General features: G+C 44.3%; 7 protein-coding genes across 7 annotated transcripts; 1 reads left to right on the top strand and 6 right to left on the bottom strand.

Annotated features, from left to right (window-relative positions):
• Positions 1–3,045: 3,045 nt before the first annotated feature.
• On the bottom strand, positions 3,046–3,737 carry L199_008489 (uncharacterized protein; the record flags this gene model as incomplete). Its single annotated transcript, XM_064894169.1, has 4 exons — positions 3,046–3,083; positions 3,147–3,344; positions 3,416–3,515; positions 3,597–3,737. The coding sequence occupies 4 exons, from the start codon at positions 3,735–3,737 to the stop codon at positions 3,046–3,048; spliced, it is 477 nt and encodes a 158-aa protein (XP_064750241.1).
• Positions 3,738–4,051: 314 nt separating this feature from the next.
• L199_008488 (uncharacterized protein) lies at positions 4,052–8,689 on the bottom strand (the record flags this gene model as incomplete). The annotated part of the gene is made up of 9 exons (XM_064894168.1): positions 4,052–4,239; positions 4,310–4,445; positions 4,515–5,054; positions 5,114–5,268; positions 5,338–6,684; positions 6,745–6,825; positions 6,892–7,368; positions 7,435–8,257; positions 8,366–8,689. 9 exons carry the CDS (start codon positions 8,687–8,689, stop codon positions 4,052–4,054), a joined length of 4,071 nt encoding a protein of 1,356 aa, XP_064750240.1.
• Positions 8,690–8,994: 305 nt separating this feature from the next.
• Positions 8,995–10,120, top strand: L199_008487 (uncharacterized protein; the record flags this gene model as incomplete). The annotated part of the gene is made up of 3 exons (XM_064894167.1): positions 8,995–9,446; positions 9,534–9,820; positions 9,936–10,120. The coding sequence occupies 3 exons, from the start codon at positions 8,995–8,997 to the stop codon at positions 10,118–10,120; spliced, it is 924 nt and encodes a 307-aa protein (XP_064750239.1).
• A 266-nt stretch (positions 10,121–10,386) lies between these two features.
• On the bottom strand, positions 10,387–11,912 carry L199_008486 (uncharacterized protein; the record flags this gene model as incomplete). The annotated part of the gene is made up of 7 exons (XM_064894166.1): positions 10,387–10,401; positions 10,465–10,571; positions 10,660–10,946; positions 11,021–11,093; positions 11,182–11,411; positions 11,477–11,511; positions 11,586–11,912. The coding sequence occupies 7 exons, from the start codon at positions 11,910–11,912 to the stop codon at positions 10,387–10,389; spliced, it is 1,074 nt and encodes a 357-aa protein (XP_064750238.1).
• A 708-nt stretch (positions 11,913–12,620) lies between these two features.
• On the bottom strand, positions 12,621–14,203 carry L199_008485 (uncharacterized protein; the record flags this gene model as incomplete). The annotated part of the gene is made up of 9 exons (XM_064894165.1): positions 12,621–12,670; positions 12,751–12,825; positions 12,950–13,184; positions 13,269–13,330; positions 13,417–13,452; positions 13,610–13,656; positions 13,775–14,024; positions 14,092–14,108; positions 14,181–14,203. The coding sequence occupies 9 exons, from the start codon at positions 14,201–14,203 to the stop codon at positions 12,621–12,623; spliced, it is 795 nt and encodes a 264-aa protein (XP_064750237.1).
• Positions 14,204–14,624: 421 nt separating this feature from the next.
• Positions 14,625–17,789, bottom strand: L199_008484 (uncharacterized protein; the record flags this gene model as incomplete). The annotated part of the gene is made up of 11 exons (XM_064894164.1): positions 14,625–15,018; positions 15,101–15,256; positions 15,358–15,752; positions 15,854–16,204; positions 16,363–16,487; positions 16,627–16,867; positions 16,996–17,085; positions 17,164–17,243; positions 17,338–17,456; positions 17,535–17,611; positions 17,700–17,789. The coding sequence occupies 11 exons, from the start codon at positions 17,787–17,789 to the stop codon at positions 14,625–14,627; spliced, it is 2,118 nt and encodes a 705-aa protein (XP_064750236.1).
• Positions 17,790–18,255: 466 nt separating this feature from the next.
• On the bottom strand, positions 18,256–19,193 carry L199_008483 (peptidyl-prolyl cis-trans isomerase; the record flags this gene model as incomplete). Its single annotated transcript, XM_064894163.1, has 6 exons — positions 18,256–18,299; positions 18,375–18,597; positions 18,664–18,686; positions 18,823–18,984; positions 19,055–19,083; positions 19,150–19,193. 6 exons carry the CDS (start codon positions 19,191–19,193, stop codon positions 18,256–18,258), a joined length of 525 nt encoding a protein of 174 aa, XP_064750235.1.
• Between the last annotated feature and the right edge of the window lie 221 nt (positions 19,194–19,414).

The raw sequence follows: 19,414 nt of genomic DNA, 5'->3' as shown, positions 1-19,414 counted from the left end.
TATCCACCATCAAATCAAACTTTGATCGGAGAATTTCCCTCAAAACGCCACCAACACGACACGAAATCATGGCAATGAGGATTTTGAACCGCATCTTGATGTGGTCATGCTTTTCTATGGACGTCTGCTGCACAAGTCACGCACTATATAGATTGTTCTGTCCCTACACCTTGCATTGTCTTCTTTCTCTGCATAGAAGTGGTAGGCCACATGTTACCAGCTTACACTGGGTCTTCCGTCCGCAGATACTAGATTGGGTAAATTCAAACAAGAATGACGCATCATGTGAGTTGCCGATCGGACTACACACCTCATGCGTCCCACTCGCAATCATACGAGACTAGGCTTGATCGTTGATTTTCGACTGATAAAATGAATGTAGTTCCGAAGCTACCAATTCGATCCCAGCGATGTCGAATATCTTCTCGCAAAGTTGTGGAAACTACTTTTCGATGAGTACAATTTCAAAGGTACAGTACATTATTTCACTTGACTCTAATTTAGGTATTCATGAGCCATTGACTTCATTCAATACAGGTGATGTGTACTATACACACAGATGGGGTGAAGGCCATTACATGACTTTCATCAAGTACGATATATGGACGGCGAAAGAACAAGTTCACGTGGAGTATATCTTAGGAAAAGGTGTAGGGCAATTTACCTTGAGCGATATATACACAGGATGGGAGTTAAAGGACCCGAGGTGAACTACACGCTGTATACATTACTACTGCCCCATTTTTCTGTGTTTCTGATGTAGTATGAGGTAGAAGTGATTGAAGGGATGCATACATCATCTTTCGGACATCTACACATCTACCGACTCACTAGCCATGATGAATTACGCTAGAAGCCATTCGACATGCAGCACGCGTGTCGACCAGAGATCGCGATGCCTTCCATAGGATCTAAAAAGGCGGTCGCTCTATAGGATGGATGTAAGGTAGTGTGAACCTGATACGTGACCTGGAGGATGATATCGTGGAGCGTCTCGTGCTCAAATGCCGTCCAAGGAAGGGCCTCGCAGAATCGGTTCAGGTAGACTCAACCTGGTGATACATTTGCAGACAAATAAAATTCCCCAATTGTTAATCTGTATACAGTACAACAAGAATAACATGCAAATACTCTTTACACATAATGTTCATACCAAATTGATATCTCTTTGAGAATTGTTGCTCCCCTCTTCGCAATGTATTCATGGTATAAGAAAGTTTGTCCCTGTATATTCATGGTTCAATCTTGCAATCGATCCCAGGTCCCATAATGTCAATTCCAATCCAGTAACGTCGTTGGCGGTCCAAGGATGTTTCAATGCGAAGGTAAGAACGGATCCAAATCTGCTTATGGGATAGTATCTAAGGGATACTGCAGGATAGACAAAAAGTGTACGGAGGTGTTAGTCTAAGGAATTCACTCCGCATATGTAGAGCGAAACGACCATCACTGCTTCTACAAACGGCATATGGTAGATAGCAGAGATCAGGCGCCGCTTCCGCTCACCCTGTAGGACAATTGATGCCCTAGTTGTGCTTTAGGTGCTGGCCAAGGTCGTTGGAAGACCACTCGATATTCGCGAAACTTCGGGCGCAAGTGTGAGTCGGCCGTTGTAAGTTATCTGGCTGAGAAGAAGAAGAGCAGCAAACCACCTACCCAAAATTGCATACCTCGCACTGCTTCTAAAGGATTGAAGATGAAGAGTGATACATTGCAAGCTTACATGATAGCTGGAATGACCGTACCACTGGATACATTCTAAAATTTCATTGCAGCATGCTATCCAGCGAGATTCTCGTTCTACCTTGTATTACCAAGAGGACCCCAGCAAACCCACTGGAAGTGATGGGATGCAATGAGCGATATTAAATGGGAGTACGTTATCGGAACCCATCCCCATGCAGTGTCCAAGCGTGATCAGCTTCCTTAACGCAATGAAGCACTAACAAAAATAAATTGCGCCCTTCCAATAACGTTCAATGATAGCTCGAAAGGCATGTCTATCTGACTCGGCATCTTTACTTCTTTTTTGCTGCGTTTGATTGTACATGATCTTCCACCGAAGAGAAGCAGCACATCACGCTGCCATTCATTTTCGACCATTATCATATGCGACCATATCATGGAGGAAGTCAGGAACTACGAAAATTGACATCCTCATACTCTCCATGCAGCCTGAAAGAAGCTGTAATCCTCTCCAAAGCACCTTTCATCTTGACTTTTTCCTCTTCCGTCCACTCTGTACATTTACCAAAGGATAGGTACAACTTATTCTCTCTGACGTGCGGGCGGAATATGACTATTTTGGAAGGAGGTGGACTCCCGTAAGTACGACGACTACATATCATCTGACAGATAAACTGACCTAAGGTATTGAAAGTTTCTAATTCGCGCTGGATCTGATCGTGATATTCCCACCATGGCTTTTCGTACGTCACTTCGTAGCACCGGTACTTCAGCCCTTTAATCAGTTCAGGGTTCATCACATGCACAGACTTCTCATTTGTACTCACAAAATCAGTCTCGGTATCTGTAGCTGTCATGGCTGCGCCCATATCTGCACTTCGCGGATTGTGAGAAGCAGTAAGTCTTTACGAAGAAGCTATTCAGATCGACCTTGTTTATATGATGGTGTTTACGCTTCCTTTACATCAATGCAGTCTCAAAGAGACGTGTATAGGTCAAAGCGTCCCTTGATCGACCAGCTCATCAGTCTCAGTGATGTTGTGTATGTGCACACAGTATATGAGCTGTCCGTTTGTACCTGAAACACACCGATGGTTTACATGCAGTGCCTAAGTCATAGCACATCACAATGATAGAGATCGTATCTCACATACATTCAGCGATATATGTGTATCCCTTCAGCTTCCTTACCCATGACCTAAACATGAACTTGAACCATACGGGAAAATGGATTAGAAAACATCTGGTGATTGAGTGGTTCTGTGAAAATGCAGATTGGTAGGCACCTGGTGTGAGCCATTCATCATATACCTACAAGTTCTTATTTGCTAGATCACCGTTTGAGCTCCATCTACCAAGCTATCTCGCTCTGGCAACTTCCACCTGCGAGAACGAACCTGCATGTCCCTTGCTGTATTTAACGGGAAACTGTCTCTTAACAGTAGATTGTATCCACTCACTCGTACATCCCCTAGGCAGGCACCTTCTCACAACCTCATGTAAAACTTTACATTCCCAACTTGACCATTCTTTCGCTTTCCCACATCTGAGGAAGAAAGCAGTTTGGTAATCGTATAAATCAGCTTCGGTTTCATTGTACGGTATGATATCCATACGTAGCTTGGTAGTTTGATATGGTCGAGTAGATGATAAAATAGCTGTGATGGAAGAGCCTATCATGTCAGGGTACTAGGATGGTTGCATACTGGTGCATTGGTACGTCACCTACATCGTCTCTTGGTCAGAGCAACATGTATATCCCTATCTAGCATGTTGAAGAACCCGAGTGCGGTATTACGATCTAATCCGATGATGTCGTAGTTCCGCCACTGTTCAGACACGATTCAACATTATCGAGTCAACTAGCAGATGGTGGAAGTGAGGAACGATAATGGTGTACAAGGACTGACATGGAGAAAAGGTGTTTGACCACTATTGGTGAACGGTGGGAAAGGTTTGGGAGGAATAGGAGTCGTGGACTCTACTAGAGTCGCTTGAGATAGACAATATGGGTATCCGTAAGGATGGAACGAGGTGAACTGTGGGTACATTTCTGGATTATTTACCTTCAAATTCCAACTTAAATCATTCAGCCGACAGGGTATAGTACTGTATACTGGGATAAGTCATATGATTTGCTTGATCAAATGAAGAAATCTGCTCGCCCAGTTGACGACATTTTGCTGACTGGCTGTATATTTCATGAGTCCAAACACGCTTTTACCTCGTGCTTCATTTAATATGCACATATGGACACGTGCATACACGATGTCCTGGTGTAAAGATGCATTTTACCATTTATTCCGCTTTACAGTCATTACGCTTTTCCACTTTCTACACTTTGCTATGTAATGGAGATTGTGAGCTACCAATCATCATCAGGTGGAGCTAGCCCCTTCACCTCCTCCTCTTCCTCATCACTGCTTTCATCCATCTTGGCTTTCGCGAACAACGCATCCATCTCTTGTCGCTTCTTCTCCTCTTCCGACATGACATTTGCAGCAGGGACGAACTTCTTGGTCGCAGAAGTATCAGTTTTAGGTGCTTGAGATACTGAGCGGGTTTCCTCATTAATCAGCTTATGCAGTATCGATGTGGTTGGAAATAGATAGCGAGGACGCACAAGGTTTCATATCATCAGGTTTGAGATCTATCTTTCTTGGTGGAACGTTCTTTCCTTCCAGCCATTCTGGAGCAGAGATCACATAACTCTCTACATCGATAGTTGGGATGTATATGTCATCTTGGAAGAAGTCAGGCTACATTCAAAGCAATCTTTCAGCTATTTGTCGCTAGGATCAAGGGATCCCAGCACGATTACAACTCACTTTGTTCCTTGGTATACTAAACGAAACTTCCTCCAAAGTTTTCCCAGTTAATCTAAGACACTTGGCCACTTCAACTTTCTTGACATCTACCATTCTCTTGGGTAAGAATACTAATCCCAATTGAGGTGAAGAAGCAGTGAAACTAGGTAACTTGATGATTTTTTCTCCGGAGCTATTAAGCGAGATCTCGTACGCCTGTATTACACGTTCACCTTTACCCCATACGTACAGAATTGAAGTATCCGGATCGTACACTGGGAAAAGGACAGATGGTGAAACGTCAATAGTGATTGATTGAATGGTTTCTATCTGCCCAGAATCGATTTGATATAGGTTGATCTTCCGCTGCGATCCTTTTGAGAAGCCCACTGAGACTAGATGATTATCATCAATCCAAGATATTTGGAAAGATCTTGGACTATCGTGAGATCTTCCAGATATTACTTGAGATGTGATCCGAGGATCAAGGATGAGGATCTGATTATCTTTCGTTGCTATCGCCACGCGATCGCCCTCAGGAGAGAAGGTCAAATTGAACGCCTGAAAATCTCAGTAAGCTCAAAATATATGTAAAGACGGTCACAAATGTTGGAGCTTACCCCATTAGTCGACAAATCTGCGATTTTCGCTTCTTCCCCTTTGGAAAGATCGAAGAATCGCATACTGGAAGAACCATGATCGATAGTCAGAGCTACCAGCAAGTCTTGGGCGGTAGGGTGGAAAGCAATTTGTGTGATCTTGTCGATCCCTTTGCCTATTCCAATCGGACCATATTTGTCAGCTGAAGAGCATCGATCAACGGGTAGCTGATATGCCTACCCACCTTTGAGAACCTGTTCAGGTTCAGGTCCAACACCATTTACGCCCTCTTTGCCGACATTCCACACTCTCACCACCCCATCTTCACCTGCAATGGCGACTCGATCTCCTCCAAGCTCAACATCGAAATGTACTATTTCTACCCCAGCTGATAGATATCCTTCACCACCAACCGGTAATCTACCTTTCTTCGCTAGAGGATGCACGTTCAACCGACCACCAGTACCCTGAATAGGGAAGAATGCGAGGTGAGCGTTGGCTTTAAGAATCTTCGAGTCTTGGTGCAAGGAGGATAAGGAGGGTATGGAGTCGTAGGTGGGTATAAGAGGTGACTTTCCCGCAAGGAATTTACGGGACCAATTAGGGTTGAAGCGTTCTGACGGTTCGGTTAGGGCTGCGCTGGGTAAGGAAGATGGGGTGGGTCGGCTAGAGGACGGAGCTGATGTAGTATTTGCAGTAGTACTGTCGGAAGATTTCCCTTTCTTATCAGTCGATGGGGGTGGGAAGGGTGTAATCTCATTGTGTTTGACATTTTCAACCTTGACGGGTATGTCCTTTTCCAACGACTCGAGGGGTTTCTCCTCAGCTACTTTCGAAACCTCCTTCAACTGGATATCACCTTTCTCGTCCTCCTTAACAGGCTTCCTATCCGCAGATGTAGGTTGAACGACATTCACCACTTCTCTATCACCACCAAACACCAATTTCAAACCTCTCCCTTCCCAGCCTGTCCCGACATTCCATATTCCTTCTTTCCATAGTTCGTACCCTGGCATATACCTTTCCACAAACTTGTGAACTTGCTCGTCCGTCATTCCCTTGCCTCCGTTATTGGCTTTCATCTGATGTTCTTGCTGCAACCTCCACTTGAACACATAGTCATACGATAAGGGTTCGACTTGGACGAACGCCTGAAAGCTTGAATAGACAGCTCGGGAGAACTCCTCCAAGTACGTGTTGAGTGTCTGTAAGGATGAAATCGGATGTTTGTTGAAGTATGTATCGGAAGTTCGGGGAGAAGCAGGTTTGGGGTTTGCGTGAGCCGACTCTAGATCCGAGGACGACAAAGGTGCGAATCCCATTGACCATCCTTCCAGAATGAATAAGTCGATCGGGCCGGTGATCTTGACAGTTTCAGAAGATCGATCGCCTTCTCCACCACATAGACTCTTGTCAAATATCGGTAACTCAACGGTATTATCGGATGATTCATTGATTTGCTTGATCTTCTCGAGGACGGAAGTTGCAAGTGCGACGTCATGCGTTCCGGGTGGACCTCTGCCAGCTAAGAGAGCGTTATCTGGGTGTCTTTCAGCAACAGCTACGAGATCTGCATGGGTTTTGTATAGATCTGGCGAGATCATCACTGTTATCAGCTGAGATCAGGTAGTACATAAGTAGCTGGACTTACCATCGAGAGACAAAACAGCAGCTTTTAAGCCTTTCTTCTCCTTAAGATATTGTACGAATCCGGAGCACAGAGTGGTTTTACCTATGTATTTCTACGTATAAGCTGAATTTCGCAACAATTCGATCCGTTGTTCCACAGCCAGCTTACCACATCCTTGGGGGCCTTGCAAGCCGACAAACAAAGGTCTTTTATCTCCCCCATTCTTGCGCTTCTCGTACTCGCCAGCTAGGTAATCAGCTACTATACGAGACTTGTAGGCGGTAGACGAGTATGTCTCATCTCCTTCCAGAGGCGGTAAACTCGTATTGATATTGAGAGACGTAGTGGTTGAGGCGATTTGAGCCTTTTCGATGACCGCAATGGCTTTTTCGGTGTGTGGAGCGGAGTCTGGTTGTTGTGGCGTTGGGTCCTGCTGAGCGACAGTACCAGATGTAGTGTTTGCCGTAGTAGGTTCGGATGCGGGCTGAGCAGGTGGGTCCAGTGGTCCTGCTGAAGCTGTCCCTACTGAACTTCTATAATCTTGAATTCTTCTTTCCCATGTACTGCGCCTCGATGGATCTAAAGTAAGACTGAAAGGCTTCTTGTCCTCTCCTTTCAACCATTCTTCAGCAGTCTGTTCAGGAACTATAAGCCGATCATCTGTTAGCTGGCAAATCTTCGTCATTAGCGTAAACCAGTCATATCACTCACCTGTACCCGTCACATCGGGATATAAATCCTCATGATAATCTATCAACTGTCTTCTCGGCACCTTGACACTCAGAGGTAGCAGCGCATCGCCATCTTTATCCGTTACTTGTAAGAGTGTACTGGCGATTTCTGCTTTCATCACATCTAGCTTCGTAGGGTGTACCAACGCTATTGAGCCGCTGTTCAAGGTATGCTGTAGGGGGTGTATCGTTTCTTGATATCCCATTGGACCGGAAAATTCAATTTGACGGAGACTCATATCTCCTTTTCCAACGAGGTAGATTATTCTACGTTCTTCGTCTACTAGTGGTATCAAGGGATTTGTGGACGTATCCAATGATTGGCTAAAAATTGTTTCCAACTCATTTGGATTTTTCGATGTGGAGATTAAAGAATATTGTCTGTTTCTAGTTTTTGAGAATGACGTTATGAAGAGGTCTTGATCCCCCACCCAAGTCAGTCGGCATGGTTTCAAAGCTTGTACCGAAATTGACAGATTTTTTGTCTTGATTGGTTCAGTCGTTTTACGGGGTTCGTAGATATACAAAGTACCTGATTTACCTATGACTGCGACTTGCGTCCCATTACTTGACCATCCGAGTGACCAGATACCCTTGGGTTCTTTGATATTTAGTGAGATAGTGGGCGAGGTTAGAGAGGCTGATATGTCGTATATTACCGCTGGATGAGAGATGGATGAAGCAAGAAGTATATCAGGTGTTGTAGGATGCAAGGAGAGGTTGGTTATTGGCGAGGATGATAGAGCTGGGATTGTGTGACGTAGGGTCAGTGGTGGTGATTCAGAAAGGGTATACACAGAGATCTGAGAACGAAGAATGTCGTTAGTAAGGAGCTAAGGTTTTGATCGCAAATGAGGACAGTCAAAGCATTGAAGTGGAACTTGAGAACATAAGTAAACTGCTTAACTCACACTTCCGTCCAGACCTCCTATAACCACTTTATCATCCTCCAACCTGCTCAAATCCCAATCTCCAACCCCACCTCCCTTTCCAACTTTCTCAATACTCGCCTTCTCTCCCGAGTGGTCTCCATACTTTCTGCAGCTGAGATCTCCAGCGGGAGTGACAGTGACAATCCATTCTCTGCTGCTCTTGATCTCACCACTAAACGTGGACAGGTTGCTGCTGCTTGATCCAGTGGACGGAGGTAGGTGAGAGCGATAGAACTCTTCCCTTGGCGGAACTGATGCTAATGAATTGCGGTATTTGGACGCACCGAACCTGGAAGGCGCCATTGTGTAGGTGATACGCGAGGGGACCTGCCTGAGGATGTTGAGGGCTACTCTCTGAATACTGTAGGACGCTGCTTTACGTGAAGTCGTGGATGAATATGGTTACTGTGTGATGTGACGTTGTTGACGATTGACCCTCCTCCACATCTAATCCGACGGGGTCCGTGATTCCTTCGATATTTGATCCCGTTTCCATCAAAGAGGATTTCCGAGGATCAAGATCAATTTCACTGCATCTAACGATATTTGGTTAATTCCCGTATCTGCATACCTTGTATAGACCTTAGACCGTAGCGTAGCCCGGCAACATGAACAGGACGGGTCTCCTCATTCTCACCAGAGCGTCTGGCTGCCGCTCTACCATTGTCACGTCTCACGCCCCAATCAATCGACACTTCATCCGATCCCTTCACACCACCTCACGACGATTAGCTGGTGCTCCCGAACCTTCCGCCTATGCCAAACGTATGCAGAATCTGATGAACCAACCTAACCGAAATCGATCTTCCAATCCTACAGTACCCTTACAGCAGCCTTGGCCATGGCATGAAGTCCCTTCCTCATCTGCTGATACAATAACGTTGCAACGGACACTATTCGCCAGACCACCAGATTTCGCTCCTCCACTTCTACTCTTCGCAGCTGGTGTATGGGGGTTATTCGTTTTTGCTTGGTTGCTATTGCCTGATCCTCCGAAGAAGGACTATACAGATGAAGAGAAGAAGATAATTGAGGAGAGTGAGCGGAAGGCTAAAGAAGCGTGAGTGGAAGTTGAGTCTTGTGATTTAGGATATCCAGAAGACCAATGTGGCTGATGATTTATTGATGGTATCTTTGATAAATGTAGCAATATGCTGTCACGACTTGGAATGAGCTTTACAAATACCATCTTCACCTCTGCTCAACCACTGATATATGGTCTTGTGACGGTCGGACTAATAACGATGATGGCTTCATCTACCAGGATAGTAACTAGGATAAACATGTTACAGATAAAACCTAAAGATGGATCTAGTCAACCTGCCAAGACAGTCTTGAGATTGACGAACGTAGGACATGAGATGTTACCTTGGCGAGCTAAAAAGTCGAGGGAAGTGAAAGTGGAAGATTGTCAGGTCTACATACCGAATCTGAGTAGGTCCAAGTTTTGTCCATCCTCACTTGACAGCACATTGTTCTTGTCGAGAACAGCTTCGAGAATATAAATGTGCTGGGCTGATATTGCTCTTGAACGCACCGGTAATCAAAGACAATTCGCATACCATCCGTTTGAAGGTACTTAAAAATGGTCAAATCAATAAATGGTCTTTGGACAGATTCCCATACAGTTTAGACTACAGAGCCATACCAGAAACAGCTAAAGTGGACAAAGAGGTCGTTCAGTCGGTCAATAGATTACAGCATGTGTTTGGGTATTTGAAAGTTGGTCAGTGATATTGGTCAACGATATGCACTACTCGCTCGAAACACAACGAAACGGATCGGGTATACTTGACAAGACATGAGTTACAATCTGTCTGAGGCTACGACAGTCAATCTGTAACATTTCGCAGTCATACAATACAACACAAGCAGTCAACCAAATCAATGGTCCATTTCACAAAGGGTATCAAATCTTTTCGACACATGATCTAGCCTGTAGTCGAATCCCGAGAAACGATTCGGACTACGCGGATCATGACAATCCGTGCACCCTCAATTTAAGTTGAGAAGTACTGCGAACGAATATGACTTGTCAGACAATCTGGATTCCAGGCGGATGGATGACCTTAACTCACGAAGTGATCATCAGGGTTTGAGCAATCCCAAGTTTGTAAAGGACGGAGGTTCAAGAAGTTGTCCATCTTGACATATCCCGCTTCAGCAGCAAAGTTGAGGCATTGATCTGTAATGGAGGAAATACCTTGATCAGCTAAGGCTACAGTGTACAGTGCGCAATGAAATTATCCATCGATATGATATATTGTACTCACTAGCGTTCGCAGATGTTCTAAGTAATTGACCATCCCAGGACCAACTTTGACCTGTCCTATTCTCGTTACATTCCTCTAATCTAATTTCCATACCGTTCTGTACTTTGAAGTATGGAATTTCTGATCCACCAGCATCATCTACCCAGACATTTGCACCGGTCTCCAAGCATAGATTGGATGAACCAAGTTTGACTTGACCTGGGCCAGATCCTGGAAGGGACCATTCCATGAGTTCGTAAGAGGTGTTGTATCCTGATCCGGCGAATCCTGTACCAGCGCAGTAGGTACTACGGTATAGAATAGAACAGTCAGTGTAAGATCTCCATTGGGTCAAGTGATCTCTTGAGTATTGTGAACTCACAAAGCGATACCTTGAGAAGCTTGAGCTGTCGAGTTACTCACTGCCGATAGGCAGATATCCTTCCTATCTTGGGCTATTGTACGTGCCATATAATATTGCAATCAGTACGAGAACAGTATTTTTTCCATCGTCCCTGAACGGTGAGTGAGAGATGCACTTACGATGAATGAAGTTGAGGTTCGAATCTTGAACAGCAACTTCACTTCCTTGAGGTACACCTTTCGTCAAATTCTTAGGTTCGGGTGTCTGACGAATCAACCAAACTTGATTGGTATTATCAGGGAAACATTGATAGACTTGAGGTCCATCATCGTCCAAATCAAGACATCTATCAGTAGGCCATTTAGTTCCATTTTCGATTCTTAGTCGATCATCCGAGCCATAGTGGAATCTAATTTATAGCAAGATACATAAGCACTTTTTTTCAAAAAATTCAAGTATGTGCTTTGTACTTACATTTGTTTCTCTACTTCTCCAGTGAAGTTTTGCAGCTAAACGAAATAAAGACAGTAGGGGAGGAGTCAATCGAACGTGCCACTGACGCAAAATATCATTGTGCACTCACAGTAACTTTACTTCCCGATTGTCCGTCTCCAAAATCCAATACCAACTGACTTTCCTCATGTACCACTGCACCTCCAGATGGCTGAATGGGAACTCTCCAAGTAGAAGCATTCTGACAATCAGTGGCGATAATTTCGGTACCCTCGCCAGCTGGTGATTGAGCTGGGGCGAGACATTTCTTATCTTGCCCTACTGCTGCTATGTAATATCCGTCTGCCCATCCACTAGGAGCTTTGCTTTGTCGAGGTACTAATGAGGTAGGTAAGGACGACACGAAGGTAGAGGTTGATCCGAGTATGAGGAGGACGGCAGATAATTTAGAGAACATCATGAATAAACGACAAATGAGTGTGTATTAATCGATGATAAAAGATAATTGGATTAATAGAAAAGCGAAAAATATACAAGCAATAAAGTAGAGTACAAAATCTGGAAAAAAAATCCAGCTTCAATTTCAAGTATGAATTGTTTTGGTTGCGAAAAATAAGACTTCAGCACTGAAGAATCCACGCCCAAATCAACGCTTTTATACCTTATCCAATAGGTACTGTCGAGGATTAAGCATAGGAGTGCCATACTGGGACGATCCGCCAATCTCCCCTTGATCGAACTCGTGACATCCTCGAGCTTTGAAAGGAAGCTATAACTCCCTTTCATAGAGGTACGATCGATTAACCCTTAACCCCTTTGATCCTCCCTTATCTTGTATCAGACTGGACGATTAAGTTAATCCTCCCTATCAGCACTGGATCTTCTTTTGAAAACTAGAAATGCCAAGAGAATCTGGATCATGAGATCATATAAAAGGATCCAGATCATATCGGTGAAGTATAAAGTAAACAGAGCTACTGAGGGATCTCCTCGGTCATGTCAGCATTCAGATGAAACGATTTGTCCTGTGAGGTGGGTTGTCCGAAGAGCTATCAGCCTACAAGCGTGTGATATACCATTGAGCTCCTCTGAATGCATGCATCGCCCTACAAAGAATTTTCCTAGTTTTTTTGAGTTTGGCCCTTTCCACTGCTATTCCGGGGATCTACTTTCTATAGTTGAGAGTAGCGGTAGCTTGGTTGACGGGAAGAACGACTAGCCAAGGTAATGAAAGATATGCGTCACATTTAGCATGTTTTTCTTGTAGATCAGGTCAGAGAGGGTGGTTCACTCACATAATTGAGCAATGTTGACGTGAGGAGGTCTAGAAGCTGTCCAAACGATCTCTTCGGCAATATCTTGAGCGACCACTTAAATCGCAGAAAACAATCAATGTCAGTCACTACCATACATGTTACCAAGCCAACATCCAGATACTCTATAGTCGATCCGAAAATGACATCGAGGGAGGAAGGAGAGAAAGGGTAGACTCACAAGGTTGTAATCCTTTATAAACATTATCCGCCTTTTCCTTATCACCTCTAAATCTCACTACCGAGAATTCAGTTTCTACCATACCAGGTTGGATCTCAATGACCCTAATGGGGGTGTTGACCAATTCTCTCAGGAGGGATCCGTTGAAAGCCGATAAGGCATGTTTGGTAGCGCAGTAGATTGATCCTCCGGCGTACGGTTCTCGACCGGCGATGGAACCGAGGTTGATGATTGTCTATATGATGTGTTAGATCAAAAGTCAGACTCGCACGGACGACTTGTTCAACTAGTGAAAGGAGATGGGGGATATGAGACTTACACCAGCTTGTTTGGCTTTGAATAGTTTAACGAAGATTTGAGTAAGGTGAATAAGACCAAGGACTATTGTCGCGAATACAATAAATTAGCCTCAGCTTTAGCTTCATTCATTCATGAATCGAAATGAAGCAATGTGAAGATGTACGTACCGTTGGTATCGAACATCTGAGTGATATCAGCGTCGGCTACAGATATAGTATCATCAGTAATTGCCAAAGAGCCAGTATATCCAGACAGCTGGTGGTATATAAGCGTTACTTACAGATATCTGCAGATCACATAAATGATAGATCAGCTTCTGTCACTATGGAGAATACAAAACGCACGTCAAAGCTAACTCACCTCCGACTTGTTCAGTACCTTTGACCATACCAGCGTTATTGACGAGGCTAAGCAACGTGAGAAAGTCAGTCCGACTCGTCCCCACTCAACCAGCTGTCCTCGACATCAAACAAGCAGGCCAAAGATCGAGTGGTGATGATGAGAAATGAGGATGCCAACACTCACATATCAACCTCCAATCCCTCCCCTTTCACTTTCTCAGGAATAACATCCAAATCCTCAAACTTCCTTACATCCGCCTCGATAGTCAACACTTTCCCCTCTTTACCAACAGCCTTGTATGCCTCTTCAGCCTGGGCTTTGACAACTTTGAGGTTCTCTGCTCTTCTAGCTAGGAGTACGAGGTTCGCACCTGTCTTGGCAAACAGGACGGCAGTGGCTGCTCCTATACCTGCTGATGCACCTGTTATAAGGACTACAACGCACGTATATGATAACATCAGTTGAGAACCAATACAAAGTGGGACGTTGAAAGAACTTACCCGTCTTTCCTACCAATCTATTCACAGCCAAATATGAGATATCAATCAGTCGGCCTTCCGAGTGATATCTTTCTAGAGAGACAGCTCACCTATCAGTGTTGAATACGGACATGGTTCTTATCTGCTTAAGAGCTGTGGTCTTTTGTGTATTTCGAAGCGAGAGTAGAGGGTTTCCGGATGATCTGAATAATTTGAATAACATGAGCTTGTGCGAAGTAGAATGTACTTTGAAACTTTGTAGAACAAGTCAGAATCAAGACAAGACAAGGGAGCTTCGGATGTATGGTGTGATCTAATTTCAGATGCAGTCTGTGCTGTTATCGGAATCTTCACCGGGATGATTACCTGTAGACCCTGAATTTCACCGACGACGTGATCAATCGTGATAACCACAACCACGGTGATGGCCGAGAATGCTACTCGAGTACTTCATAAGCGACAAGTAGATAGATAGATCCATGGCACCCACAGCAAGCATCCAATATACATGATTCATATACAAGGCGTCCATCTATCATACAAGTGATCTAGTGTTACCTCCCCTGGGGTGTATTACCTCTACTTACTCTCTCCTCAACCCTCTGCCTGACATTACCCCATAACCGTCCTGCACCATCCCTTATCCCCCCTGCAACTCCAGCAACAGCATCGAAATTCTTCGGTAAATCAAATTGAGCGTTCGCACCGGCACTTTCGTTGGTCCTGTAAAGTCCGGATCCAGCTACCCCTCCTACAGACAATTCATACCCTCCCGCACGGAGGTTTATGGAAGGGCCGTTGCCGTTTGAATTGTTGCTTGGGATGGGAGTGGAAGAAGGTATAGGAGTATTGGAATTGGAAAGTAGTGTAGAGGATTGTTGGCCTAGGGGTGGAGCATAGATACTTTCGGGGTAATTCAAAGCGCATGCCTCTACCATCTCTAAGAAACTGTACATACAAAGACAAAACCAAAATTAGCTTTGTTCCATGTGTATGTATTAAGTACCTCGCGTAGAAGAAGAGAATTCACCTAGTAGAATTATGTACCATACTTCCACCTAACAGTATTCTAGTACCTCCAGGTCCACCAGCAGCATCACTGGCTAGTTTCTGATTGAGCAGAGCGACCGCTCGACCTTCCTCGTAGGTAGTCCCACCAATCATGAATATTATGATATCTTGAGGTCTACGTAAGTCACACGATATGTGAGCATTGGTATACAACATGTCCCCATCTCGTACTAACGATCTGAAGTAGAGGACGGGGGGATTGAGACGATTAATCACCTTTGAGTTTTTACCACTTCATCTCCACCAACAAAAGGATAACTCGCCTCTCTCAATCGATTCTTCAACAAAAGATCCAAAGTCTGAGTCAAATGAGGTTCATGTCTCGTATAAACATTTTCGACCCCCTTTAAACCCTTCAAAGCGGATTTGCCTCTAGAGAAGAAATTCTCATTCATGAATAAATCATCTTGACGTATATCCGCTCCTGCGAAATTTAACATGACATATACCAATCTTGCTTTGTCCGCTGAGACCCCATTGGTAATTAGGTTGTCTATCACTTGGGGTATTTGGTTGCCTATGAGTTTCTGGTATCGTAAGGCGTACAGGATAGCTAAACGGAGTTTGTTGGCAGGTCGAGTTTTGGGTGAGGATATAAGGGTTTGTACGGACTAGGTCGAAACCCCTTCTATCAGCACTTTTGACCATATGCCGTATTTGATCAACGCTTTGGCAATGCGGTGACTTGATTGTCCCTAGAACAACAACTCACCCTTAAATCACTCGCATGACTCTCAACACTCGCCAAGCTCTGTTCGACCTCACTAATCTCCAATAACCCATCTCTTTCCACTATCTTACTCAGTTCCCCAACCAGCGTCACATGTTTCGTTACATTCCCACTCAACTTTTTGAACTCTGGATATTCCTCTATGAACCTTTTCATGTCTGCCACAGTCTCTATCCGATTAGAAGAATTGGCCGCATTGGTATTAGGGTTGAGGGTTGAATTCCGCTGTTGGTATTCTGTCACATAGGATGAGATCGATGCTCCGAGATCTCCGAAATTGGCAAATAGGTTTTGGGAGTAGAATGGGTCGGAAGACGTAGACAGAACAAGGTCCTATAGTCAACGAGAATTCAATGTCAGCAGAGATGCTTATCACCTTTTCCGTCGTTTTGTCGATGAGTTCAGATTCATCCTCAAGGGTTGCATGAATGATTATGGCATGATGTTTTGATAATGAGGCAGAAGTTGATTAGTGTGGAGATACGACTCACCCTCAACTCAATCTTCTCTTCACCGTCTATCCTGACTCTACCATTATTGATACCCAGTAATTCATGTACCATAGCCTGATAGGTCCATTGAGACAGAAGTGGTGTGACAGGATCGTTTCTTCGGTCTACAGAAAAGCATAAAAATGCAACAACAAACTCAGCTGGACATTCCAACTATTATATCGTAATATGATAGCCTTGGTAAGATGTCAAGGACAGATTGTCCTTTGAACGACATCTAATTGATAGGTATGTGTCACTCACCTAAGATCAACAACAACGGCGCAGGTCCATTCGTACTTCTAAAATCGAATAAATCCTTATATGGAGCATTTGTAATTGCTGACTGAACCTCCATTGATAATTTCTTACCAGCCAATGACATCTTCTCATATCGTACGACAGGCATCTTCTTAAGCGACAAAAGAACCGATAGGATCGTTTTCAGGTGGGTGTCGAGGGTTGGTGGGGGGAGATATAATGGAGGAGGAAGGAATATCGGTGGCTGAAAAGTCACAAAGTCAGTACGATATATTGAGATGAATGGAAGAAAGTATGGTACTATCTCTTCTGACATCGGAGGAGAGCTTCACGAGGATTGAAGATGATGATGTGACATCTTGATCGACTCACGTTGGAAGGTCCATCCCCACCATAACTTAGCGCAGCTTGAGTCAAACTGAAATGAGATGGATATTGAGCCAGATAATCTGCAAAGTATTCCTGGAAAAGCATACATCGTATCAGAGAGGATATTTGACAGCTTTACGCTAATGTTTTCAGGTGGAACCAATTACCCACCTGCACTTCTTTGACCACTTCAAACTCGTCCACAGAAGCCATCTGCTCGATTTGTGTCTTCGTCAAGGTATTTGAGAAGTCTAAAGACGATAATATGTCGTCAACGTGTGTTTGTAGCCCAATATATACACAGAATTCCTGAGGAGGCTTGAAAAATGTGAAGATCATACTCACAAAGCCAATAACCACCATATCTAGGTTTGCTCAACTCATTCTTCACAGCTTCGATACTAGCTTCATTAGGCGAGAGAAAGGCTATACATGATAGGTGATTCAGTGGTTCTCGATTTGTGCTGTTCATACATATGTTCACGTGAGCTTCGTTCCGATATTGGATATAAATGGTCATGGTCTGTGGGCAGCAGACTTACTTGTCTATCCTATCTGTCAGGTAGACTTCATGGGCTAATAATTCTGATTGAGTGGTGACCATTGATACTATCGGTGTCTACCATCATCATCAGTTACCATTATCACATCAGCCGGTAAGCTGAAGAAATTGGAGGACGGAGAAAGATAAGAGAGCTGTAACATACCGTATGAGCATCCAACAGCAGTACCTTCATACCTGGTACTTCCGTTATCATCTTCGTGATATACGTCTGAACCGCTTTGAGAACGTCCATCTTGGCGGAACTTGGCAGCAATCAATCGTAGAAGTACTGGGTCTATCAGTCCCTGTGTGGGACAAGGTGATCTATCGGTTTCGGAATGCTTGATAGTGATGGAGGATAACTGCAGAGAGTTATACTATGAACGTTTACAACTACGGAATACTGGGAAGGATAATTGAGGTGAGGTCAATGATTGTTGTTGTCGAATGGGACCCCACCTTGCCCTCCACCCCGTAACAGAAACCGTAAACGTGGCATCATAAAAGAACATCCTCAATGAGCAAATGCAAACTGTAGATCGCAAGCTGCAAACAACGACAGAGACAAGAGGAGATAACGACGACGATAGCAGCAACACTCTTTTGCATGAAACATTTGATAATTCTGCTATACTATTTTTGACTGTATACTTCCGCACATCTCCTGTTTCTTTTCCATCGTGCCCACCCACCAATCACTAATAATGCGGCTAAAAGACTTAGGCGGTACCAGAGGCAGTGATGGTGACCTTGGCCTTGGGCTCTGTAAGAAGAGAACAAACAACATACATCAGCGTCTTTTGGTTCTTTTGTAAGGCAAAGAGTCGATTGTACTCACTACCAGAGTCAGAACCGTAAGATTCAATCTTCTTAACGAGATCTTGACCGGAGGTAACTTCACCGAAGACGGTGTGTTTACCATCTAACCAAGAGGTGACAACGGTGGTGATGAAGAATTGAGAACCGTTGGTGTTGGGACCGGCGTTAGCCATGGAGAGGAGGAAAGGTCGGTCGTGTCTGAGCTTGAAGTTTTCATCGGGGAACTTGTTTCCGTAGATGGACTATAGACGTGTGATAACAATGTAAGCTTCCGTTTCTTCTGATATACAGAGAGAAGGGAAGCTCACTTTACCACCGGTACCGTTGTGGTCTAAAGGGAACAATGTTAGTATGATGCATATTTACGAGAAACTCCTGTGAACAGTTGACGTACTGGTGAACTGCAAAGTCGAATGAATCAAGTCAGCTAATGATTTTTTCTCGCAATGGCTAGCTAAACACCACACTCACGTCACCACCTTGGAGCATGAATTGGGGGATAACTCTGTGGAATCCTGATCCGGCGTAACCGAAACCTTTTTCACCGGTACAGAGAGCTCTGAAGTTGGCGGCGGTCTTGGGGACAACGTCGTCAAAGAGCTTGAAGGTGATTCGGCCAGCGGGGGCGTCTACAAATGACAACATGTATGATCAGGATGGGTCAATGCGCAGTACAGTGCAAGACAAGCGATGGCTCACTGTTGATAGCGATGTCGAAGTAGACTTGACTATTGAGCGAGGTATCACGTCAGCGAGTTGATGTGCTTATTTTCAGAAGGAAAGAAGATACTTACGACATTGTGCTGGCGGTGGAAACGAATCGTTTGGCAAAAGACATTATTGAAACGTGCGAGGAAGAGTGTCAAGTATTCCCAGAACAAGCGTTGAGCAGACAAAGGAATGCAAAGAGAAGGAAGACTGGTAAGTATGAGCGTGCAGAGCTAGCTAGCTATGAGAGTGATGTGAGCATGAGGTGGGGTATGACTTACAATGTGTTTTGGTTGTGTTTTGGGTGAATAGATGAAGATGGAAGAAGATGGAAAGTGGGTGGTGGTGGTG

The sequence above is a fragment of the Kwoniella botswanensis genome, chromosome 3 (genome assembly GCF_036426115.1).
Source record: "Kwoniella botswanensis chromosome 3, complete sequence".
NCBI classification, from domain to species: Eukaryota; Fungi; Basidiomycota; class Tremellomycetes; order Tremellales; family Cryptococcaceae; genus Kwoniella; species Kwoniella botswanensis.
This window is presented reverse-complemented; position numbering and strand designations above follow the sequence as displayed.